This window comes from Bos indicus, chromosome 6 (assembly GCF_029378745.1).
Source record: "Bos indicus isolate NIAB-ARS_2022 breed Sahiwal x Tharparkar chromosome 6, NIAB-ARS_B.indTharparkar_mat_pri_1.0, whole genome shotgun sequence".
Classification (NCBI taxonomy): domain Eukaryota; kingdom Metazoa; phylum Chordata; class Mammalia; order Artiodactyla; family Bovidae; genus Bos; species Bos indicus.
The window spans coordinates 59,020,174-59,047,816 of record NC_091765.1 but is presented as its reverse complement, the minus strand read 5'-3'; the positions used below and the strand labels follow the sequence as shown (position 1 = coordinate 59,047,816).

General features: G+C 38.5%; 1 protein-coding gene across 3 annotated transcripts in view; it reads right to left on the bottom strand.

Annotated features, from left to right (window-relative positions):
• Positions 1-3,877: 3,877 nt before the first annotated feature.
• The window catches only part of KLHL5 (kelch like family member 5), a 94,547-nt gene continuing 70,781 nt past the window's right edge, over positions 3,878-27,643 (bottom strand). For all 3 annotated transcript variants that reach the window (XM_070791307.1, XM_070791308.1, XM_019962597.2), the window contains 5 exons: positions 18,922-19,146; positions 15,039-15,201; positions 11,689-11,901; positions 9,010-9,181; positions 3,878-5,014 (listed from right to left, as the gene is read on the bottom strand). In XM_070791307.1, the coding sequence (XP_070647408.1) occupies positions 4,958-5,014; positions 9,010-9,181; positions 11,689-11,901; positions 15,039-15,201; positions 18,922-19,146 (830 nt within the window). In that variant the 3' untranslated portion in view covers positions 3,878-4,957. The remainder of the gene's footprint in view (positions 5,015-9,009; positions 9,182-11,688; positions 11,902-15,038; positions 15,202-18,921; positions 19,147-27,643) is intronic.

Sequence of the window (27,643 nt, the reverse complement as noted above, 5' to 3'; positions counted from 1 at the left end):
CAACCTTCCTACATTTCAGTAAACAAGTCTGAAGAAATTTAATAAAACATGAGATTCAGCCTAATTACATTTAAATACTTCAAAACCTAAGAGATGCTCTGCTTGTCTTCAGGCCCAGAGACTCAGTTATTCATCCTCTGTCTTCTTTCAATAACTTTCTTGATGTTGGAAGCCCCACCTTGGTTTACCATTTTCTTTGCTATATAATTTCTCCTGCAATGCAGGAAACTCAAGATTCAGTCTCTGCGTTGGGAAGATCCCCTGGAGAAAGATATGGCAACCCACTCCAGTATTCTTGCCTGGGAGATCCCAGGGACAGAGGAGCCTGGTGAGCTACAGTCCATAGGGTCACAAAGAATTGGGTATGACAGCATGCATGCATGCATCTGGCACCATTTGTTGAAGAGACTGTTCCCTGCATTGAATGGTCTTAGCACTCCTACTGAAAATCAACTGACCATAAGATATTGACTATAGTTTATTTCTGGACTTTCTATTTTATGCTTTTGGTCTGTATGTTTATCCTTATAACAGTACCACACTGTTTCCATGAATTTTGATATAAGAAAGTCCTTCAACTTTGCTATTCTTTTTCACACTTGTTTTGGCTCTTTTGGGTCCCTTGAAATTTTACAGGAATTTTAAAATTGGCTTTTCCATTTCTGCAAAAAAGGCTGTTAGATTTTTGACAGGGATTGCATTGGATCTATAGATTAATTTGTGGAGTATTGCCATCTTAAGTCTTCCAATTTATGAACATGTCTTTCCACTTACTTAGGTCTTCATTGGAGAAGGCAATGGCACCCCACTCCAGTACTCTTGCCTGGAAAATCCCATGGACGGAGGAGTAGGCTGCAGTCCATGGGTTCCCTAGGAGTTGGACACGACTGAGCGACTTCTCTTTCACTTTTCACTTTCATGCATTGGAGAAGGACATGGCAACCCACTCCAGTGTTCTTGCCTGGAGAATCCCAGGGACAGGGGAGCCTGGTGGGCTGCCGTCTATGTGGTCGCACAGGTGGGCTGCCGTCTATGTGGTCGCACAGAGTCGGACACGACTGAAGCGACTTAGCAGCAGGTCTTCATTTCAGCAATATTTTGTACTTTTCAGTGTACAAGCCTTATACCTCCTTTGTTAGATTTATTCCCAAGTTTTATAAATGAAAAGGTTTTCTCACTTTTGGGCAGTATATAGAAATCAGCTAACATTTGTGTGTTGACCTTGTAACATTAATGATAGCTCTAATAGTTATGCGTGTGTTTTCTTTAGGATTTTTAATATATAGGATCAAAACAGTTGCAAATGGAGTTTTACTTCTTCCTAATTGCTAATTCCTTTTCTTTCTTGCCTAACTGCTTTGGCTAGAACTTCTTGTACAATGTTGACTAGGAATGGTGGGAGTGGACATTTTCCCGATGTTGGAGGAAAATCTTTTAATCTTTTATCATTTATTGTGTGGTTAACTGTGGGTTTTTCATGAATGTTTTTTAACAGGGTGAGGAAATTTCATTCTCTTCCAAGTTTGCTGAGTGCTTTTATCATTAAAGGGTATTGATTCCTGTCAAATGCTTTATCAACTGAGATGCTAATGTTATCTTTTCTTTAAATAATGAAGAGCTTTATTTTCATGTCACTGACTAGCTGAGTTCTCTTCATTCTATTAAGTGGTAAATTACATTGATGGATTGATTTTTGTATTTGAACCACCCCTATATTTTTGCAATACATTCTTAGTTCATCATGGTATAAAATCTGCTTTTGCCTGGCTTAAGTATCAAGGTAATGCTGGTCTTATAAACTTGTGAAGTCTACCAAATTCTAGTTTGATTTTTGTATTTGAACCACCCCTATATTTTTGCAATAAATTCTTAGTTTGTCATGGTATAAAATGTGCTTTTGCCTGGCTTAGGTATCAAGGTAATGCTGGTCTTATAAACTTGTGAAGTCTACCAAATTCTGGTTCTGAACTTTTTTTGTTGAGAGGTTTTGATGATTGAGTCAATTCTTGTTAGATTTGTTTAGATTTATTTCTTCTTAAATCAGTTTTAGTGATTTGTGTATTTCCAGAAATTTGTCTATTTCATACAGATTATCTATTTGTTGGCCATAAAACATTTTTAAAAAAATCATTACTTATTTATTTGGCTGTGCCGAGTCTTAGTTGTGAAATGCGAGATCTTTGATCTTCATTGCAGCATTCAGGATCTTTAGTTGTGGTAGGTGGGATCCAGTACCCCAACCAGGGACTGAAGCTGGGCCCCCTGTATTGGGAGTGTGGAGTCCTAGCCACTGGACCAACAGAGAAGTCCCATAAAGCGTATTTTTGATTTGTTTATGATTGAGCCATCCAAAACACCATGAAATTTATCTAATGTTCATAAAACCTGGAAGTATGTTTACTTACATTTACTTTTCTAAAGCAAAATGTATATAAAATTCCATATGAATTTTATTTAAATAAAATATCCCCCCAATATTAAGGAACCAAAAATTTCTGGTAAGAGTATAACTGATAAATTTTACTTCTAAAGCATTAACATTCTTTTAAATTAAAATAAATGATTTACTTAAAATAAAGTTTTTTTAAATTAATGATTTCTCACATGAAATGAAACTTCTTTTCTACCTAGAAGCAGGAGTGGTAACAGCATGGACTCCTGAGCCAGACTTCTACACCTGAATCCCTACTCTGCCACTAACTTGCTATATATAATCTTGGGGTTAAACTCTCCACGCTCCAGTTTCCTCATCTGAGTAAGGAGAATAATAAAAGGAGAACAATTAAGTACATTAATGCATGCAAAAAGCTTGGATCCTAATTCATAAGGATTCAATAGTTCACAGATATTCTTAATTTTCATAAGGTGGTCATTAACTGGGGCTAAAATTAAGAGCAGCTGGATGAGATGTTCATTGGGATAATGGAGAAGCTAATAGTAAAAGTTAAGACAGCAGTCTTGGATGATGCACACAAGGAAGGGCCATATTTTCCTCTAGATTTACAAGATCCCAGTCTAAGAGAAGAATAAATGTTTTGGCAAATGCTCTGTCACTAGAAAAGAAATCAGTTTTCTTCATTTGTATCCAGGACAGCAGGTCCTATTGACTACAAAACTCCATTAGAAAGACCCTCCAGGGGGACAGAAAATCAAAGTAACTGTTCTAATGAATCCCATAAAAGAAAGGAAGATCCTCAGGGACAAGAATCTGTTCCTTACCTTTAAGGTGAGTCTGACTCCACTGCAGACACAGGGAAGGAGACAGTGAATGATGAATGGAGATGAGAAGTAAACAAAAGGATAAGCACTTTCCTTTCAAATCCAGGCCTAAGCCTCCACATGAAGGGATGATGTACTAACACATTTCTACTTCTGAAATTTTTGCTTTGTTTCTTATACCTTTTTCCTCTTCTCTCTCTTACCCTAAATAAATATACTCTACAGCTGACCCCATCTTGTGAGGAAAATATCTGAATTCATATACACACTACAATGAATATATGAAATAATAATATATTTGTCATGATCACTGCTATTTTCTTAGTACCCACACCAGTAAAATGCCCATGGAATTTTCTTTGAGAATAAAAGTCCTAAGTTTGTTGACTTCAAAGGTAGAAAAATTTCATGAGTATTCAAAATCAGCTCAAAAAAAAAAAAAAAAGCTCAATTTTTAAAGGAAGCAACCAAAATAAAGGCTACACTGATACAGAATGTAAAAACACATTAACCACAATATGAACTTTTAAAAGGTGAGAATTTAGTTTATATATACTCTTTTTATATTAAGATATGTTAATGACTTATACCGTAAAGAATTTATCATAAAATACTGCCCAGTGCACTTGTGCAAACAATAAATAATTCACTGACAGTATTAACATTCACATGTGTAATTAAGAGTTTACAAATGTACAAAATTTGGGGTAATAAATACTTTAAACTCATTTGCCAAACATTCAGTAAGCCCATCCCCTCCAAACTGTTTGATTACAAAGACGCACAAAGGATTACTAATTCTGGCAAAAGATAAGACACAAGGCAGGAGAGGCAAACACAGACTTGAGAACATAGGAATATCCAAACAGTTCTTTGATACAAAAAGACAAAATCAGAACATTTTTAATAATATAAAAGAAAACAAATCCATATAATTAAATGCTACTTAGGTGAAAGAACCTTAGAGGGTATATAGCATTTATTTTCTCCACAAAATGTGCATATCTTGAATTTAATGTAAAACACCTTGTTTCAGTTCCAAAGGAAGAATATCATAATATAGAGTTCTTGATGAATCTAGATGGAATGAATATTTAAATAGATCCCAAAGATCAAAACAAGCTTTTATTTGGTCATTGTTCTAACTCTTTAATGTTCATTAAATTGATTCACTTAGAAATTTTAGAAATAAAACTCTACAACCAAAGCACAGAAAATTCAGCTATTCCTAAAAAAAACTAAATGCATAGTCTTTAGTATATCATTAAAATAGTGGTTGTGGTTAAGCAAACAAATGAATAAAAATTACTACAACTCATGTATGGTAAAGTTACAAAGCAATACATTAGAAGTTTTATCAGATGTATTTGCACTATAATAAAAGAAATCTGGATAATAGTATTCAGTAAAATGTTTTTGATTATTAAAAGAAATGAAATTCCCAATTAACCCTGGGTTGTGTTAGGAGCAGTGCATTTGTCATCATATTCTATATATCAGGAACATACATTCACAATCCACCAGACACAGTTTTAATCTCCTAAGAAGTGAAAGTTTTTAATCCTGGTTCTTCTGTTCTTTCCTTCCGTGTTTTAACATCTTCATTTAGAGATCAGGCACTTTGTGCCCAGGAATGTGGCGTTGCAAATTTACTAAAAACATATCCATTGATAGCAGAATAATTATACTAAATTCATAAAGGAAGAAGATATTTTCATTTAGAAAAACAAGCACTAAGTTATAGTTTCACAGTCACAACGCAAGCTCCAGCTCTTCCAAGGCACAGTGGAGCAACCTAAAAAAACAAACAAAAAACCAAAAAGACTTGTGTTGGGATTGTGGGTAAAAATGTTGATAATACTACAACAGTCAATGAAATATTGAAACAGTTTGCTCACAGTGGTTGCCAAAGAGCTGCTGCCCAAACCCTACTGTCCGAGCTCTTCTGCTGGCTCTTTTCTTAAACGAGATCCTCTTTCCTGATGCCAAAGCTTCACGGACTAAATCGTTTTGGGTATATAACACAATGTAGCATTCACTTCTCTTTAAAGATGACTTTTAAAGACAGATCAGGAACTGGTCTATGTGAAACACTATTTTGGCCAAAATTATGTACAATATGGATGTGAGACAAGGTTGAACACTTAGAGTAACTTTGTGACCAACATGGAGAAAATACCAAGTATTATCCAGAGCTGCTGTTACTTTGCTGTCTCAGAGAGTACACAAAATACACTGCTGCCTGGGATCTGCTTACTCTGGAGGAACCACTGACTTCACAGTTATTGATGACCTTCTCAGCATGGCTGAAAAGTCTAAACTCATTCTACTACTTGTTAGCAGAGTGAATCAATAACACATATCATCCACCCAGCTTCTTGGGAGTGAAAACAAACCTGGTGAATAAACTCTACACCCGTGAGAACAGTGAGACAGAAATATGAGCCACTTGGGAGAAAGTATAATCTTATGAATAAGCAATAATTCTTAAATATTTCACTTATTGTCTTTTTTTTTTTTTCCCCAAAAGTACTCTAGACACTGGAGTAATTCATAGTGGAGATAAGTGTAGACAAGAAGAGTTTTAAAATAAAGACTACTTTGAGCCCAGTAAGAATCTATGCATTTGAGCTAACAGAATTAAAACATTAAGCATTTGGAAAGGGTTTTGTTTTGTACCTATGCATGTACGGATATGTCGTAAAGTGTTTTTGTCAAATGGTGGTGGGGGTTAGTTTCTCAGTCATGTCTCTTTGTAACATCATAGCCTGCCAGGTTCCTCTGTCTTTAGGATTATCCTGGGAGGAACAGTTAAATGGGTTGCAATTCCCTTCTCCAGGAGATCTTCCCAATCTGGGGATGGTAACCCAGGTCTCCTGCTTGGCAGGCAGATTCTTTACCACTGTGCCACCTGTACACGATATCAAAATGACCTTCTAGTCATTTTGACTCTCCTCTCCTGACCAATTAAGGATACACCTGACTTCAACGTGAGTGAATTCATGGTTGTTTTCCACCTGAATCAGTTGTTTTCATCACTGTTACATCTTTTTGATTAAATAACCTATTTTAAAACCATATTTACTTACAGTATTCTAGAAGTAACCTCCAAGTCATTTAAATCACAATGTCTGTAATTAGTAGTTTTTCTCAAAACACTCAAGACACTGTCTCTACCCTGTGAACAGTCGATGTTGTCATGATAACCAGCTAGAAAGTTTAGCTTTGAAAATTTACTAAACGCAATGTGGTCACCTGTTTTGGGTCAATGCTGGTAGTGGGGTGAGTGGTAGCTTAAGACTTCATAATCATATTTCATTTCCTATGCAAATAAATGTCCTCCTGTCCATTTGTAGGACCATCGAATGGAAAACATTTATTTTTCAGATACTATGGTTATAAGTTCACATTTGGGAGCTTTAAAATCACTTATATGTGGAATCTAAATAATGCAACAAACTAGTGAATATAACAACAACAACAACAACAATAAAACAGACTCATGGATCTAGAGAACTAGTGGTTACCACTGGAGAGAGTGGAGGAGCAAAACAGAGGTAGAGAATTAAGAGTTACAAACAACTGCGTATAAAACGGGGCTTCCCAGGTGGCACAGTGGTAAAGATTCTGCCTGCCAATGCAGAAGACCCAAGAGAAGTGCGTTTGACTGATCCCTGGGTGGGATCCCCTGGAGGAGGAAATGGCAACCCACTCCAGTACTTTTGCCTGGAAAATTCCATGGACAGAGGAATCTGGCAGTCTACAATCCATGGGATAACAGAGTCAGACATGACTGAGCAAACACATGTATAAAATAAGCCACAAAGACACACTGTACAACACAAGGAATACAGTCATCTTTAAATTGTTAATCACTATATTGTACACTGGTAACTTATATAATATTGTATACTAATTGTTCTTCAATAAAAAAATTTTAAAAAGTAATGGAGATGGCATGTAAAGCAAAGGGCTGTATGGTCACAGATTATGAATTCTGATACAGAGTGATTCAGCATAAAGTATTAATTATCTGTAATAGCAAGTTTGAAATAGATTTCCTTATAACTGGCCTAAGGGCTTAAATGAAATACATTTCAGGAAAAGAGAGTCTTCTCTCTCTTCTTGGGTTCCTCAATTATCATTCACAACTTCTTCTGCCATGGTAGGAGGCTGATGGTAGTTTCTAATGAAATTCTGTAGCTCTAACTCAAGTCCTCAAATTATGCCTTCTCCCCTTCACCAAGTGATCTCACTTATTTAAGAAATAAGATCAAGGTTATACAATCTAAGTCTCTTTACCTACCATTCTCTTCACCTGAAAATACTTTCTATCTTTCAATCCTCATATTCTCATCTTCCCCTCCAGTTTTGGAGGATAAAACCTTTCCTCCAGTCTGAGGATAAAAACTTTCCTCCTGCCTTTGCCCTCAATTCTGTTTTCTGTCCTTCTTTTCAGAAAAATGCCTTCAACTTTGCTTTCTGTCAACTCTCCTGTCTTCATCTTTAATTGTGAAAAAGATTCTAGGCTCAAAATTTAACTCCACCATTTACCTGCTGTGTGACACTGAGTCAGCTATTTAGACACCTCATCCAATACAGTGAGGAGATAATAGTACTTACCTCATAGAGTTGTTGGGAAGATTCTTTAATGTGAAGTGCTTAGAACAGAGCCAGGTACATAAAATGTATTAAGTGTTAACTTTCTATCATTATCATTATTTTAAAATTGTATGCCGCTCTAGCTTCCACATTTCCTTTTAATCTTCTGGTGGCTTCTGCTTCTATCACACTCTCAAAGGTCCTGACAACTTCATGAATGACAAATCTTCTTCATTCTTTTATGTTATTGAAATCTTCTCTCCTTTATTTAATGCTCTATTTCATTATCTACTAAGATACTTTCTGATCATTCTTTTGCTGTTTTCTCCAGAAGCTGCACCTCTCTAGACAACCTGCTGCTGCTGCTAAGTCGCTTCAGTCGTGCCTGACTCTGTGCGACCCCATAGACAGCAGCCCGCCAGGCTCCCCCGTCCCTAGGATTCTCCAGGCAAGAACACTGGAGTGGGTTGCCATTTCCTTCTCCAATGCATGAAAGTGAAAAGTGAAAGTGAAGTCGCTCAGTCGTATCTGACTCGTAGCGACCTCATGGACTGCAGCCTACCAGGCTCCTCCGTCCATGGGATTTTCCAGGCAAGAGTACTGGAGTTGGGTGCCATTGCCTTCTCCATATAAATGAAGCAACCTTCTAAATGTCCTTTCACCCAGCCTTCACTTACCCTGCCCCAACCCAATTTACCTTGGCTCCAGCTTCTGACATGTGGATTTTCTATTACTGCATTGCTCTCTCAGTTAAAAGTCTCCACTGGATTCTCACTATCAAACTCTTTAGGCTAACCATTACAGACCTCCATCCTGATTCCAACCTTCCTCTCCAAGAATTCCTACTCTTCTCAATCATGGAGTCTTATAACCAGCCCCACTTCCTCAAGATAGCCTGCGTATTTCCACTTTAGTGACATTTATTTAATGTTTTCTTACATTAATAATGTTTTCTTACAATTAATAATTTCTCTGAGTATTAACTCACACTTTAAAGGTAATTTTGAATTTTAACTATACTATAAAATTAAACACTCCCTCTGTTTTCTTATATTTAATTAAGAGATGACTTTATCTTGCTTATGCTATGTATTTTGATACTGGACATAATTAGGGTCTGTTTTACCAAAAGAATTGTTTTTAACAAAAATACAGTTAAGTGTAATAATGAAACATGAAATGCCATACCTGGGTCCACTCATTTGTCTGGGGATCATAAGCCTCCACTGTATTAAGATAAGTCTGTCCATCATACCCTCCAACAGCATATAATTTATCACCAAGTAAACAGACCCCCACAGCATCTCTGCTGATGCTCATAGAAGCCACTGCAGTCCACATATCTGTTTTAGGATCATATCTGAAAGGAAATTTTAGAAATGGAGCTGACATTATTCTCACAACACTTTACATAAAATCCTTCTGTCCTTTAATCCTATTTTATGTCTTATTATCTATTACATAATGAACACATTTTAGAGAACAAAATCAGTATTTTCCTGAAAACTTCTAAATTACAACAGAATTATTTTACAGATGTGTAACATTTAAACTAGTCCAAAAGAGCTCATGTGAATGTTTAAAACTGCTTTAGGGTTTTAGATTGCCTACTGCAAATCTGAAGAAATCAATTCATGAAGCTCTGCATAAGATGGGTGCTCTATGTAAGATGACTAACAGCCTCAACTGCAGCTTTTTTTTGCTTTTTATGTTTTTTTTGGGGGGTGGTGGTGGTGCTGCTGGGATCGAAACCTATACCCCTCACAATGGAAGCTTAGAGTCCTAACCACTGGACAACCAGGGAATTCCCCTCAATCACTGTTAACTGCTCATTTTTAGAGTTTCTTGTCCTTTTCATGAAGTACGTTAACTAGAACTGCTCCCAAATTGTCTAAGAGCAGATACACCATGCTAAGATGACTTATATTGCTTCCAAATGACTTATCTATGCTTCTTGTATTAATGAACAGCTTTTCACTGGGTGCGGTCCTATAGTGGGCCTGTAATTTATGGGACAAAGTGTTTAAACACTTCCATATATCTTTCCTGGATTTTAACATGCAGCAGGCAAAGTCTGAATTATTTTCTTCCTGACACAGGTGAAACATAGGTGTTAACTATCTTGCTTTCTCAAAAAACACCAACTCTGCTTATTATTTTATAGAAAGCACTCACTGTCATCTACAAACCTTCATTTTTTATCCTTCTTTTAGTCATTTATAATTTATTAAATAATTCACACACATACACATATTTGTTAACTTTTCATTGCTCTTTAAAATCCAAGATCCTTAACAGGGCTTCAAGACTCTACAAGATCTGCCCCGACCTCCCCCTACTACTTTCCTGCCACTTCTGTCGTTCTGTGTTCTCCAGTGACAGTGGCTGCCTTCCAGTTTTGAAACATATACCTTTCTGATGTGTTCATACACACTCCTACTCAATTTACTTCCTGCTGCTGCTGCTAAGTCGTGTCAGTCGTGTCCGACTCTGTGCAACCCCATAGACGGCAGCCCACCAGGCTCCCCCGTCCCTGGGATTCTCTAGGAAAGAACACTGGAGTGGGTTGCCATTTCCTTCTCCAATGCATGAAACTGAAGAGTGAAAGTGAAGTCGCTCAGTTGTGTCCGACTAGTAGTGACCCCATGGACTGCAGCCTACCAAGTTCCTCCGTCCATGAGATTTTCTAGGCAAGAGTACTAGAGTGGCTTGCCATTGCCTTCTCCAAAATCTACTTCCTAAATCCCTTCAATTCTCTGGATCACACAGAAGATGGGCGGGGGGGGGGGGGGGGGGGGGGGGCTGAACCACTGTCCAGAGCTTGTGTTGATGTCAGGCTCTTTACCTAGACCCATATATGAGTTTTGAACATGGATAACTTGTTCAAGTTTTAAGTCTTACTAGCCCTTTATTTTCTTTTACTATTTCATACTACTTCATTTTATATCAAAACATGTCAGAAATGTCCCTTTCCTTTTTGCTTATTTGCTTCCAGCTCCTAATTCATTCTCTGTAAAATTCATCAGACTCCTTTTCTTATTAGGTACAATATCCAGTACAAAATAGGTACACAATAAGTGTTTGTCAAAGGATTCAATTAATGAATTATGTAATCAATTCTAAGGTAACACTGAGGGAAGACTCTGAGGGGGTTGCTGGAGACAGATCAAGAGATGGCCTGAGCAAACCACCCAGTATTTACAGAGCTCATAATGAACTGCCTTGTTTGTGGGTGCTCAAGTTGGAGAAGGCGAGGGTGGGATGATTTGAGAGAATAGCACTGAAACATGTATATTATCATGTGTGAAATAGATCGCCAGTCCAGGTTCGATGCATGAGGCAGGGTGCTCAGGGTGCACTGGGATGAGCCGGGGTGATGGGACGGGGAGGGAGGTGGGAGGGAGGGTCAGGATCAGGAACACATGTACACCCATGGCTGATTCATGTGAATGTATGGCAAAAACCACCACAATGCTGCTGCTGCTAAGTCGCTTCAGTCGTGTCCAACTCTGTGCGACCTCATAGACGGAAGCCCACCAGGCTCCCCCGTCCCTGGGATTCTCTAGGAAAGAACACTGGAGTGGGTTGCCATTTCCTTCTCCAATGCATGAAAGTGAAAAGTGAAAGTGAAGTCACTCAGTTGTGTCCGACCGACTCTTAGCGACCCCATGGACTGTAGCCTACCAGGCTCCTCCGTCCATGGGATTTTCCAGGCAAGAGAACCACCACAATATTGTAAAGTAATTAGCCTCCAATTAAAATTTAAAAAAATAAAAACAAACCAAAAACAAGAGTTATTAATTTGTGTGGGAGTGTCAGAGGCTTAGGTTTGTTGATTCATTCCTAGCTTTCTTTCACAGGAGATACCTCTCCACACAGTCCGACAGCCTGGAAGTCAAGTTGGATGCAGGTGCGTCGTGTCCCCCGATGGCATACAGCAATCCGTTCCAGGTAGTGACTCCTACTCCCCCTCTCCTTTTTGACATTTGTGCACAGAGTGTCCACTTATTAGTATGAGGATCAAAACATTCTACTGACTTGAGACAGGAACTTCCATCACGACCACCAACTGCATAAAGTCTATAAAAAGAACAAATTGAATGGGAAATAAGAGACAGTCCTATTATTATGCATAGGACAAAGAAAGAGGTTATTCTTATGGTATTTCATTGAATTCAGGGTGTCATCAGTTATAAGAAATACTGTCAATCTATGTGCCATTAAGAAAGAAGATGTGCTACCTATTAAATGGCACATGTATATATCATATATTTGTATATATTACATATCATTCTGTACATACATAAAAAAGAAAACATAAACTTACGTGAGCAAAGACAACTTTTTCACAGCTGCCATCTAACTGACAAGTTACCACTGATTGTAGAGTACATCACAATTTTAGAGATGTTAAAGTGTGTCTTAAAACAGATAAAAGATGATATATAAATATACCATGACATTTCTTAAATAGCTAAGATAGGACTTGGTGATAAAAGAAACTAACCTCTGAGCACTACCACAGGTGAGGCACTCTACATGTATTAATTTAATCATTACAGTGATCCTATGACAAACTATTTGTATCCTTGTTTCACAGGTAAAGAAACTGGGATTCATGGAGATTAAGAAACTTGCATGTGGTCACTCAGTAAGAAGGAGAAGCAGGACAACAGTTACATTAATGAGCAGTTGTACAGTCAACAGTCATCTGGGATGTATTTGTAATAGTGAAATATGAGAACAGAACTATCGATTCAAATATACTCATCTACTAGACAATGTTTAGGACATTAAAATATCATATTTATATTCATTGGTATGTTAATGTTCTAAACGTTGCCTAATAAACCAATAGAAATTCATTATCAATCAATACACTGCACTAAGATTATTATTAATTATATTATTACTACTGCACTAATAAAAATATTATTTTAAAAAATAATTTTATTTATTCAGTTTTGGTTGTGCTAGGTCTTCATTGGTGTGTGAGCTTTTCTCTAATTGCAGTGAGCAGGGGTTACTCTCTAGTTGTGGTATGAGTACTGCTAACTGTGGTGGCCGCTCTTGTTGCAGAGCACAGCTCTAGGGTGTGGGCTCAGGAGTTATCGCTCACAGGCCCTAGAGCATAGCCTCACTAGTTGTGGCACACGGGCTTAGTTGCCTTATGGCATGTAGGATTTTCCCAGCCCAGGGATAGAACCCAAGTCTCCAGCATTGGCAGGTAGGTGAATTCTTTACCAATGAGCCACCAGGGAAGCCCTAATTAAAAATATTTTTACTCTGATCTTAAAATATGTAAAATATTTTAAGTATTTGGACATATAAATGTTTTTTATTCAGCACAAAATCTTCTTAGACTTACTATTCACCTGGGAAACTCTTTGTAGATATTTTTCTATCAGTTTTTTGTAAAATAATAAATTCAGCTTACTGCATGTACAAAAGCTTACACATTTTGAATTTATGGATGCCTTAGTTAATATTCAGCTATCTTTTAATTCTTAAAGAACAGCATTTGAACTATATCAAATTTCTACCCATTAAAACTCTTAAGTATTTATATTTGGGTAGATATACATATTTAAAAGAAATATTTCATAATTTTAATTCATTATTTGTAATACCTGTGCCACTCAAGTGAAGTGTTAGTCGCTCAGTAATGTCTGACTCTTTGTGACTCCACAGACTGTAGCCTGCCAGGCTCCTCTGCCCATGGAATTCTCCAGGCAAGAATACTGGAGTAGGTAGCCATTCCCTTCTCCAGGGGATCTTTCTGACCAGGGATCAAACCCAGGTTTCAAACTGGTTCTTAAATAATAAGATAACATATCTTAAACAGTAAAATATAGTTACAGCAGTATATTGTTTTAAACTTAAAATATATTAATAGCATGGAATTTGAAATTTATTTGAAACTTCAACCTGTTAAAATTTTATGTTAAAAACTTTTTTTTGATGTTACCGCCTTAACAGTAAACTGTCCTCATCTTAAACTAATACTTGTTAGAGTAATTATATAAATACAGATCACAGAATGTTAGAAGGAATCAACAACTAGAAATGTCAATAACTAAAAACACATATACACATGCACAGTTTAATAGGATTTCAGGTACTGTACACTCTTCACAGTGAATTCCTGGGTCTTCCTTGTGAAAAGTGGTATAGTACACTCATTAAGAAAATGGACTCTGGAGCCAGACTCTCTGAGTTTGAATCCTGGTTCTACCACTTATCACTTACTAGCTGTGACTTTGGACGAGTTATTTAATCTCTATCTGCCTGTACTTTATCATCTATAAAATCTAAATCTTTTAATAATCAGTAACAATCCTACAAATAATTTTAAGTTTCTGTATTTTAACCTTTATTCTTTTCTCTTTCTGGAGATGATGATAAAGCATTTTAAATGAGTAAAGTTATGTAACAAACAACTTTTATTTAATAACCATATAGGTCTTCATTTTATGGAAGAAAGGCCTGGAAAAGATACTATATGTTTTAGTCTTTGAGTAAACAAGAGCTATTAGTGGTGGCTCTATCCAAATATGTTTATTTAGAGCAGACAAGAAACAAGGAAACATGTCTTTCTAAATGCATTCTAATATTCAGCAGTTTACCAAGATAAGAAAGAAGTGTTAAGGAAGGAAAGGCTTCCCCCACAGCTCACTGGTAAAGACTCCACCTGCTAATGCAGGAGATCTGGGTTCAGTCCCTGGGTTGGGAAGATCCCCCAGAGAAGGAAATGGCAACCCATTCCAATATCCCTGCCTGGAAAATCCCATGGACAGAGGAGCCTGACAGTCTACAGTCCATGGGGTTGCAAAGAGTCAGACACAACTGTGCGACTAAAACACACACATATTTAAGTAAGGAAAAATCAGTAGAAGAGATGGAAGGAATTAGAGAAATACGAGTGAGACTATATAATTAAAAAAAAAAAAAACTTTACAGTTACATAAACCACCAGATTTTGACTGTGAATATTTATATAAAATTTACTTAAAATAACTAGAAATTTATAATATCTGTACATTAAAATAAAACCCTAACTTAATGTTGAGCTATTTATTTTTAGAACTATTATAAAAAAGAGACTAAAAAGTTTGTTTACATCATTCAAAGTATTTCTCTCATGATTTCTATGTATCTTTTAAGTTGGACATGCTATAGCTTGATACATTTAAGTGGAACTTTAAATATATCCTTACTTTCCACTTAGTACAGCCACACCAACTGTGCTCCTGGGAGTGGACATGGTAGCAACAAAGTTCCACTGGCGAGCCTGAGGGTCCCATCTTTCCACTGTATTCAGATAGCTCCAGCCATCATGTCCTCCTACTGCATACATAGGACCTTCCAGTACAGCCACGCCTACAAGGAGATAGGAAAGAAGCAAACTGAAAAACCTTTCATTGAAATGTAAGTAAAATGAACCTTTAAGAAGCAAATTTAACTGAGCAAAAATTGATGATAAAAATTTATGACAAAGACATTGGTTATGAGGGACACAGCTCTTCTTGATAGATAGGTGGGTAGGTAAGGGGGAGAAACAGCACTGTAATTCTGGTCTTAAAAGTTTTAGAGGCAGCATTTTGAGGCCCAACAGGGGAAAGTTATTTAAAAAGCATACAATATGTGCAATTTTGCCATATTTATAACATTTTTCAACAATTTGGATTTACAATATATTTGAAAACAGCAATTTTATTCCTTTCTTCCTTTAATTCAAATTATGAGATTTTGCTCATTAGATTTGATACCACAATATATTGGTCTGATTCATCACAAGAGAACCAAGTCAGCTTCATATGTTCATTTATTCAACAGCTACTGAGCTTCTACCACGGGCCAGGTACTTAATGGAGCATAACAGATAAGGGCTCTGCCCTGATGGATCTAATATTTTACTTGGAAATAAAGGAAAAGGGTAGAGAGGATCAGGGAGACCTCTCGGATAGACTGATGTTTGAACAGAAATGTGAATGAAGTAAGGAAACCAGGCTTGAAGGTATCTAGGAGAAGCGAAGGTGAGACAAAAGGACTAGTATATACAAAGGCCCTGAGGCACAGTGTGTCTGTGGTATATACAGCTAGGAGGCCAGTTGGTGAGTAAGGGGGAGAGAGTAGTGGATGAGGGGCAGGGTGGACTCAGATCATGTAGTGGTCAGGACAATTGTAAGGACTTTGGATTCTACTCTAAATGAGATGGAAAGCCAGTGGAGGGTTTTGGGAAGTGACTTAACAACAGCAGCAGGAGTATGACATGACCATAGTCAGGTAAGATATAAATACATATCACCTGAAGGCCAAAATACAAATATTGTGATACAAAGACATCTATTTTTGTGAAATCATAGCCAGATGACATAAATAGTCACCGTCCATGCAGGAACCAAATCAACATACCATCCTACTCATTTGTGTCCTACCAGTACTAGCTATAGGAGATTACCTATCTATCTCCAAATATACATAAAACATAGACAATTTTATATTTTTACATGTGTGTGAGTGTAATTATTTAAATTTAAAATTTACTTAAGTAAAGATTTCTTCTGTAAGTTCAAACATTATTTTAAATAATGTTTATAATGTTTATTATAAGGTAAATTAGTAAGAACAAAGCTGTTCTGAACAACATAAAATGGAAATAAAGGCTTAAAGAAGACACTTTGAATGATATGGTCATTCTCCTTTGAACTTGCTACAGTTCAATAAACTCTTTTGTATGGTACCTAGAACTAATGATAGTATCCCATGCACAATCTCATCTGTATAAGACATAGGTAGATAATGGCCATTCCCATTCTATGTACTATAAGAAATTACATTAAGTTAGAATTGACTTTCTTTTCCCCATAATAGAGGAACGTTTGCAGCTGAATCATACTTTTGACCCTGGATTTTATGCTCAACACAAATTTAAAAGCCTCGTTCAGGCTGCTTTTAAGATATATCTTCCCACTTTGTGCCTATGTAATAGTTACCAACAAGGTCCGTCTAGTCAAGGCTATGGTTTTTCCAGTGGTCATGTATGGATGTGAAAGTTGGACTGTGAAGAAAGCTGAGCACCGAAGAATTGCTGCTTTTGAACTGTGGTGTTGGAGAAGACTCTTGAGAGTCCCTTGGACTGCAAGGAGATCCAACCAGTCCATTCTAAAGGAGATCAGTCCTGGGTGTTCTTTGGAAGGACTGATGCTAAAGCTGAAACTCCAATACTTTGGCCACCTCATGTGAAGAGTTGACTCATTGGAAAAGACTCTGATGCTGGGAGGGATTGGGGTCAGGAGGAGAAGGGGATGACAGAGGATGAGATGGCTGGATGGCATCACCAACTCGATGGACATGAGTTTGGGTGAACTCCGGGAGTTGGTGATGGACAGGGAGGCCTGGTGTGCTGCAATTTATGGGGTCGCAAAGAGTCGGACATGACTGAGCAACTGAACTGAACTGAACTCAATAGTTGATTTTATGGATTCAAGATTACTATTTGTTTTGTTTGCTGAATTTCATGTAGTTAATTTTAAGCTCCTCTCTCAGTACCTTAGCCCCAACTCCCTGGTTTTACTTCCTTATCTAACTTGAAACTTAAGATCATCTTTCATTGAAAGCTAATTGCAACTAGAAGAATCCCTTGTCTCTCTGATCTTTTGCTGTTCCCATTACCATACCAAGCTTCATGCCTAGATAATTTTCATTGGCATTTTGGGCAATCTCTACTCTGGTGCTCAGTATTAATAAACTGGGTATAGTATAAAGCCATCTTATCTAAACTCAACTATCTCTTCACTATAACTCATTCATCTTTTATAATAACCTATCAAATTCTTTATTGCAACTATTTTAAGCCTTTTCCAAAACTCTGATAAATTGACAATATGGTAACAAATTCTCCCTCTCCCAGAAGACATGTCTATTTGCAATGGGATTCTGTAGGTCCTCCCATCAAGAAGTGGAGTCTATTTTTCTACCTTTTGAATCAGGGCTTGCCCACATGACTTATTTTAGCCAATGGGATACTACCAAACATGAGGCAAGAAGCAGCTTGAAAAATGTTTGTGCACTGGGACTTACCTTCTCTTGCTGCTTTTGAAACCCTGTGACTCCCACCATGAGAATAATACTGGGCTAGCCTGAATGATTAGAGGCATGTGGCCCAATTGCCTCTGCTGCCTAGGCTGAGAGCCGGTGTACCACTATACATGTGAGTGAGGCCATTCTAGATCAACGACCAACTAGCCTGCCTGCCTACTCCAGATTCATGAGAAAACCCAGCGGAAATCTTCTAAGTCAGCCCAGACCAGAAGAACTGCCCAGCTGATGCACAGATTCATGAGCTAAATAAACAATCCTTGGTTTAAGCTTCTACGCTTTGGAGTGGTTTGTTATATAGCAAAATCTGGGTGATATACATACATTTCAAGCCCCATCTAATTTTATAATATATCCACCTCTTCACTCTCAGCAAACAATTCTTTCCATTTTTTTTCTATGAGAAAAGAGAAGTCATCTGATACAAGATCCCTAAATTCTCTTCTGTCCATTTCAGAATGAGTCATCAGTTTCTTGAAGATAAAGACAGTGTCTTCCTCATCTTTATATATCTACAGAACAGAGAGCATGGCACACAGCACATGCTAATCAATATTTGCTCAGTGAATTACTGAATTAAAGAATGAAGAGTCTCTATCATGACATTCTCTGTGCTACCTCAAAATTTTTCTGCATCTTATTCATTTCTGCTTAAAAACAAAGGAATATACATGAAAAAAAATAATGCTAAAGATCTTTAAATAAGCATTTCAATTAGATAACATTAAATGTCAACATAGAACACACATGTCAAATGGTAGCTTGTCAGTCCGTCGTGCTACACCATAATTCTTAAATATTCATGTTTTCACTTGTGCTGGCTGCACATATACATGCTTGTTTTCTCTGCTTCTGCTTCTCAGATAACAGGGAGCATGAGGGAATGCTGGTGACTGCTGTTGGCTCAGCAGCTGCGACACTGATCTTTTGCCAGGTAAAGACTGAAAATGCCATACAGGCCTATACATGAAAGTATGAACAAATCTGCAGTTATCTCACCAAGGCCATGCCTATGTGTAGACATAGGAGGCATCACACTCCAAGTTTTTGTTTTAGGGTTGTAGCATTCTACAGTATTCAAAGTCTTCAGTCCATCTCTTCCTCCAACCACGTACAGTTTGTCATCTAACACTGCAACGCCGAACTGCAGCCTCCGCCCATTCATAGTTGCTACAGGAGTCCACATATTTGTACGAAGATCATACTTTTCGATGCTTGTTGCTCCTTAATAGTAACAGAAAGAAGTTATGCAAATAAAAAGCTCACCATCATTGAGTATTTTATGAACTTAGACATATAAAAGTATAGGATTAGCACTGACAATACTATTTCTAATATGTTCCAATAAGCACCTGCATGATCTCAACCTTGCCTGTATCCCTGCCCTCATCTCCTTCTACTCTCTAGTGCTTACACCAGACTCTGGTACTAGAAGGTCAAGTGGGAAAGGACTGTCTGTCAAAGAGGGCTGAGAAGCAACAGCCAGAAGGGAAGCAAGCAGGGTAGTTTAGCACGATGGAAGCCAAAGTAAAAAAGAGGATCAAGTAAGATGAAGACTGAAAAGTATGACTGAATTTAGCTACATGGAGGTCATTCATGACTTTAGGGAGAGTCCTTTGTTTGAGCAGTTGAGACAGGACTACGAGGTGAGGAAATGGAGAAAATGAGCATCAATCATTCCTCTAAGAAGTCTGGTTACAAAAAGGTGGAGAGAGACAAGAATTATTTGGTGGGCTGAGGGAAGTTTTGTTTTGTTGTTAAAAGTGGATAAACCTGAGTTAATAATGGGAAGGATCTAGCCGTGGGGAAGAAGTTGAAAATACACGAGATGAAGGGCTCCTACTTAACAGTGAGAGTTCCTGAGAAAACATGAAAGGGCAGTATCAGGGCCCAGGTGAGAGGCTGTCTTTCAAAGAAGGAGGGGGGATACACACTTCACCGAAACCAGGGAAGGACAAAAGCTGAAGAGTGGATGCAATGCTTTGAAAATCCTAAGCGTGGAAAGTTTGGGGAATGATGGTGTCTACATGTTATCAAGAATTACAAGATCCAAAGAACTCTTCTATTTTCTTTATGAGGTAAGAAGAGTGGAGTTAAGGTTAAAAAAAAAAAAGACCTACTCCTCTAAACAAAGAGCCAATTCTCAGTAGTTAGTTCAGTTCAGTTCAGTCGCTTAGTCATGTCTGACTCTTTGCGACCCCATGAACCGCAGCACACCAGGCCTCCCTGTCTATCACGAACTCCTGGAGTCCACCCAAACCCATGTCCACTGAGTTGGTGATGCCATCCAACCATCTCATCCTCTGTCATGCCCTTCTCCTCCTGCCCTCAATCTTTGCCAGCATCAGGGTCTTTTCCAATGAGTCAGCTCTGTGCATCAGGTGGCCAACTACTGGAGTTTCAGCTTCAACATCACTCCTTCCAATGAACACCAAGACTGATCTCCTTTAGGATGGACAGGTTGGATCTCTTTGCAGTCCAAGTGACTCTTAAGAGTCTTTTCCAACACCACAGTTCAAAAGCATCAATTCTTCAGCGCGCAGCTTTCTTTATAGTCCAACTCTCACATCCATACATGATCAATGAAAAAACCCTAGCTTTGACTAGACAGACCTTTGTTGACAAAGTAATGTCTCTGCTTTTTAATATGCTGTCTAGGTTGGTCATAACTTTTATTCCAAGGAGCAAGCGTCTTTTAATTTCATGGCTGCAGTCACCATCTGTAGTGATTTTGGAGCCCAGAAAAAGAAAGTCAGGTACTGTTTCCACTGTTTCCCCATCTATTTCCCATGAAGTGATGGGACCAGATGCCATGATCTTAGTTTTCTGAATGTTGAGCTTTAAGCCAACTTTTTCACTCTCCTCTTTCACTTTCATCAAGAGGCTTTTTAGTTCCTCTTCACTTTCTGCCATAAGGGTGGTGTCATCTGTATATCTGAGGTTATTGATATTTCTCCAGCAATCTTGATTCCAGCTTGTGCTTCTTCCAGTCCAGCGTTTCTCACAATGTACTTTGCATGTAAGTTAAATAAGCAGGGTGACAATATACAGCCTTGAGTACTCCTTTTCCTATTTGGAACCAGTCTGTTGTTCCATGTCCAGTTCTAACTGTTGCTTCCTGATCTGCATACAGGTTTCTCAAGACACAGGTTAGGTGGTCTGGTATTCCCATCTCTTTCAGAATTGTCCACAGTTTATTGTGTTCCACACAGTCAAAGGCTTTGGCAGAGTCAATAAAGCAGAAATAGATGTTTTTCTGGAACTCTCTTGCTTTTTCTATGATCCAGCGGATGTTGGCAATTTGATCACTGGTTCCTCTGCCTTTTCTAAAACCAGTTTGAACATCTGGAAATTCACAGTTCACGTATTGCTGAAGCCTGGCTTGGAGAATTTTAAGCATCACTTTACTAGCGTGTGAGATGAGTGCAATTGTGCGGTAGTTTGAGCATTCTTTGGCATTGCCTTTCTTTGGGACTGGAATGAAAACTGACCTTTTCCAGTCCTATTGCCCCTGCTGAGTTTTCCAAATTTGCTGGCATATTGAGTGCAGCACTTTCACAGCATCATCTTTCAGGATTTGAAATGGCTCAACTGGAATTCCATCACCTCCACTAGCTTTGTTCACAGTGATGCTTCCTAAGGCCCAGTTGACTTCACATTCCAGGATGTCTGGCTCTAGGTGAGTGATCATACCATCATGATTATCTGGGTTGTGAAGATCTTTTTTGTATAGTTCTTCTGTGTATTCTTGCCCCCTCTTCTTAATATCTTCTGTTTCTGTTAGGTCCCTACCATTTCTGTCCTTTATTGTGCCCATCTTTACATGAAATGTTCCCTTGGTATTTCTAATTTTCTTGAAGAGATTTCTAGTCTTTCCCATTCTTGGCGGCGGCCGAGAGGACCTACCCCACGTCCAAGGTAAGGAGTACGGCTGGCCTTTGCTGAAGCAGCAGTGAAGAGAGAGATACCCCATGTCCAAGGTAGGAGAAACCCAAGTAAGATGGTAGGCACTGAGAGAGGGCATCAGAGAGCAGACTGAAACCACAATCACAGACAACAGGCCAATCTGATCAGACGGACCAAAGCCTTGTCTAACTCAATGAAACTAAGCCATGCCCGTGGGGCCACCAAAGACGGGCGGCTCATGGTGGAGAGGTCTGACAGAATGTGGTCCACTGGAGAAGGGAATGGCAAACCACTTCAGTATTCTTGCTTTGAGAACCCCATGAACAGTATGAAAAGACAAAATGATAGGATACTGAAAGAGAAACTCCCCAGGTCAGTAGGTGCCCAATATGCTACTGGAGATCAGTGGAGAAATAACTCCAGAAAGAATGAAGGGATGGAGCCAAAGCAAAAACAACACCCAGTTGTGGATGTGACTGGTAATGTAAGCAAGGCCCGATGCTATAAAGAGCAATATTGCATAGGAACCTGGAATGTTAGGGCCATGAATCAAGGCAAACTGGAAGTGGTCAAACAGGAGATGGCAAGAGTGAACATCAACATTCTAGGAATCAGCGAACTAAGATGGACTGGAATGGGTGAATTTAACTCAGATGACCATTATATCTACTACTGTGGGCAGGAATCCCTTAGAAGAAATGGAGTAGCCATCATAGTCAACAAAAGAGTCCAAAATGCAGTACTTGGATGCAATCTCAAAAACGACAGAATAATCTCTGTTTGTTTCCAAGGCAAACCATTCAATATCATGGTAATCCAAGTCTATGCCCTAACCAGTAACACTGAAGAAGCTGAAGTTGAACAGTTCTATGAAGACCTACAAGACCTTCTAGAACTGACACCCAAAAAAGATGTCCTTTTCATTATAGGGAACTGGAATGCAAAAGTAGGAGGTCAAGAAACACCTGGAGTAACCATCAAATTTGGCCTTGGAATACAGAATGAGACTTCTGCCAAGAGAACGCACTGGTCATAGCAAACACCCTCTTCCAACAACACAAGGGGAGACTCTACACATGGATATCACCAGATGGTTGACACCAAAATAAGACTGATTATATTCTTTGCAGCCATAGATGGAGAAACTCTATACAGTCAGCAAAAACAAGACCGGGAGCTGACTGTGGCTCAGATCATGAACTCCTTATTGCCAAATTCAGACTGAAATTGAAGAAAGTGGAGAAAACCACTAGACCATTCAGGTATGACCTAAATCAAATCCCTTATGACTATACAGTGGAAGTGAGAAATAGATTTAAGGGACTAGATCTGATAGACAGAGTGCTTGATGAGCTATGGACAGAGGTTCGTGACATTGTACAGGAGATAGGAATCAAGACCATCTCCAAGAAAAAGAAATGCAAAAAAGCAAAATGGCTGTCTGAGGAAGCCTTACAAATAGCTGTGAAAAGAAGTGAATCAAAAAGCAGATAAACGAACATTGGGGTACATGTGTCTCTTTCAATTCTGGTTTCCTCAGTGTGTATGCCCTTAGAAAAGGCAGGGAACCAGAGATCAAATTGCCAACATCCGCTGGATCACAGAAAAAGCAAGAGAGTTCCAGAACAGCATCTATTTCTGCTTTATTGACTATGCCAAAGCCTTTGACTGTGTGGATCACAATAAACTGTGGACAATTCTGAAAGAGATGGGAATACCAGACCACCTGATCTGCCTCTTGAGAAATTTGTATGCAGGTCAGGAAGCAACAGTTAGAACTGGACATGGAACAACAGACTGGTTCCAAATAGGAAAAGGAGTACGTCAAGGCTGTATATTGTCACCCTGTTTATTTAACTTACATGCAGAGTACATCATGAGAAATGCTGGACTGGAAGAAACACAAGCTGGAATCAAGATTGCTGGGAGAAATATCAATAACCTCAGATATACAGATGACACCACCCTTATGGCAGAAAGTGAAGAGGAACTAAAAAGCCTCTTGATGAAAGTGAAAGAGGAGAGTGAAAAAGTTGGCTTAAAGCTCAACATTCAGAAAACTAAGATCATGGCATCTGGTCCCATCACTTCATGGGAAATAGATGGGGAAACCGTGGAAACAGTGTCAGACTTTATTTTTCTGGGCTCCAAAATCACTACAGATGGTGACTGCAGCCATGAAATTAAAAGACGCTTACTCCTTGGAAGGAAAGTTATGACCAACCTAGATAGCATATTCAAAAGCAGAGACATTACTTTGCCAACAAAGGTCCTTCTAGTGAAGGCTATGGTTTTTCCAGTGGTCATGTATGGATGTGAGAGTTGGACTGTGAAGAAGGCTGAGTGCCGAAGAATTGATGCTTTTGAACTGTGGTGTTGGAGAAGACTCTTGAGAGTCCCTTGGACTGCAAGGAGATCCAACCAGTCTATTCTGAAGGAGATCAGCCCTGGGTGTTCTTTGGAAGGAATGATGCTAAAGCGGAAACTCCAGTACTTTGGCCACCTCATGCGAAGAGTTGACTCATTGGAAAAGACTCTGATGCTGGGAGGGATTGGAGGCAAGAGGAGAAGGGGATGACAGAGGATGAGATGGCTGGATGGCATCACTGACTCGATGGACGTGAGTCTGAGTGAACTCCGGGAGTTGGTGATGGACAGGGAGGCCTGGCGTGCTGCGATTCATGGAGTCGCAAAGAGTTGGACACGACTGAGCGACTGATCTGATCTGATGGCAGTTCTATTTCCAGTTTTTTAAGGAATCTCCACACTGTTCTCCATAGTGGCTGTACCCCAATGTTCATCGCAGCACTGTTTATAATAGCCAGGACATGGAAGCAACCTAGATGTCCATCAGCAGATGAATGGATAAGAAAGCTGTGGTACATACACACAATGGAGTATTACTCAGCCATTGAAAAGAATACATTTGAATCAGTTCTAATGAGGTCAATGAAACTGGAGCCTATTATACAGAGTGAAGTAAGCCAGAAAGAAAAACACCAATATAGTATACTAATGCATATATATGGAATTTAGAAAGATGGTTAACGACAACCCTGTATGCAAGACAGCAAAAGAGACACAGATGTATAGAACAGTCTTTTGGATTCTGTGGGAGAGGGAGTGGGGGGATGATTTGGGACAATGGCATTAAAACATGTATAATATCATATAAGAAACGAATCACCAGTCCAGGTTCTATGCAGGATACAGGAAGCTTGGGGCTGGTGCACTGGGATGACCCAGAGGGATGGTATGGGGAGGGAGGTGGGAGGGGGGGTTCAGGATGGGGAACACATGTACACCCATGGCAGATGCATGTTGATGTATGGCAAAACCAATACAATATTGTAAAGTAAAAATAAATAAATAAAAAATTTGCAAACTGAAAAAAAAAAAAGGGCAGATAAAGGGAAAGATATACCCATTTGAATGCAGAGTTCCAAAGAATAGCAAGGAGATATAAGTAAGCCTTCCTCAGTGATCAATGCAAAGAAACAGAGGAAAACCCTCAGTTATGAAGAGTTCAATTAGTATCTACTTTACTTCTCTCTTCTAAGCCTCTAATACAACATGCAATCAGTGCTATTCTTATAGCACTACAATCAAGACAAGCATTTATTCTGAAATATTTGTTACAACTAGGTCATCAGAGCACTGATGGCTATTGATGTCTCCTAAAATTAGGAATAGTTTTGCCATTATACATATGGCAAGAAACCTTGAAAGTCTTTAATACATGTGTGTATCCATATTTTTGTTGTTGTTTAGTTGATACATTGTGTCTGGTTCTTTTGCAACCCTATGGACTGCAGCCCGCCAAGCTCCTCTGTCCATGGGATTTTCCAGGCAAGAATACTGCAGTGGGTTGTCATTTCCTTCTCTAGGGGATCTTCCAGACCCAGAAACTGAACCCATAGCTTCTACCGAGTCTCCTACACTGCAGGCAGGCAGACTCTTCACTGCTGAGACACCAGGGCTGTGTGTATGCATATATTTTTCTTAAATTAGTGTTACTATTTTTATTTACCTTATAAAAGTTTTAAGTTATTTGAGATAAATACTGAGTCTTTTTCCATTGTAGCATTCTCAAATGTCATGTAATAGACTCTGTTGTATATAGCAGCTGTTGAAAAATATTTTTGAATTTGAATAATCTTTGTGATTTTTAGCCAAAATGAGGCTTTACTGATACAAATATTTTATGTAATAGTATACTTGAATCATCACTCTAAACTTGACCTTAAAAACTTCTTTCTTCCTCAAATAAAAAGCCCCTGCTACTTATCTGTCCTAATTTGAATTTTGAGTTATTCCTTTTATTTATTTTTAATTTAATTTGATTTTATTTATTTATTTTTTTAAATTTTATTTTATTTTTAAACTTTACATAACTGTATTAGTTTTGCCAAATATCAAAATGAATCCACCACAGGTATACATGTGTTCCCCATCCTGAACCCTCCTCCCTCCTTCCTCCCCATACCATCCCTCTGGGTCGTCCCAGTGCACTAGCCCCAAGCATCCAGTATCGTGCATCGAACCTGGACTGGCATCTCATTTCATACATGATATTTTACATTCCTTTTAGATCCAGTTCACTAAGCAGTATCAGAGGCATATGAATTAGTAACTAAAAATTCTTTTGTTAATATCAAATGTAATTCTTAAAGACGTTAAGATTTTAAAATCTGAAACATGTATCTTAAAAAATGTTATCTCCAAATAACAAAAATCTTAGTAATTATAAAAATCCTATGTAAAAGCTTGGAATTTCCCTAATTTATACTGAAGGACTGACCTTTAAAAAAAAAAGTAAGTACAAATATATCCTGATACCATTTTAGTGGCTATTTAGAACCATTACTAGCTCATTTGGGGGTTCTATACTAAACAGATATATGAAGGGACCAAGAACTCAATAATCAAGACTCCTATCTAACTAATGCAAATTGCTCTTCATTATGTCATGGGTGGAGGAGCCTGGTAGGCTGCAGTCCATGGGGTCACTAAGAGTCGGACACGACTGAGCGACTTCACTTTCACTTTTCACTTTCATGCACTGGAGAAGGAAATGGCAACCCACTCCAGTGTTCTTGCCTGGGGAATCCCAGGGACAGGGGAGCCTGGTGGGCTGCCGTCTATGGGGTCACATAGAGTTGGACATGACTGAAGCAACTTAGCAGCAGCATGAAGACACTGGGAATAAGATAAAGCCTTGGAAGATAGCTTGAGTAGGACAGAACCTCAGAGTATTTGATTATTAAGAGAGACTTAGAAATAAATTTGGTCAAACTGCAAAGGCCAGATTACAGAAAGTCTTGAAACCTAGAGAGAGGATTTATACTTTGTGCAGTAAAGAAATTAAGATTGCTGAAGCTTTTGAGCAGAGCAGCGGCATGTTAACAGAAGTTAACATGGGAATTAAGCAGAGTATAGTGTCCAAAGTCAAAATGCCTATCTGTATCTTGATTCCATCACTAATTAGCTGTGTGAGCCTAGCAAAGTTATTTAGCTTCTCTGTCTCAGTATCCTCTTCTCTAAAAGAGGGCAGTATGGCAGAAAGTGAAGAGGAACTAAAAAGCCTCTTGATGAAAGTGAAAGAGGAGAGTGAAAAAGTTGGCTTAAAGCTCAACATTCAGAAAACAAAGATCATGGCATCTGGTCCCATCACTTCATGGGAAATAGATAGGGAAACAGTGGAAACAGTGTCAGACTTTATCTTTTTGGGCTCCAAAATCATTGCAGATGGTGACTGCAGCCATGAAATTAAGACGCTTACTCCTTGGAAGAAAAGTTACGACCAACCTAGATA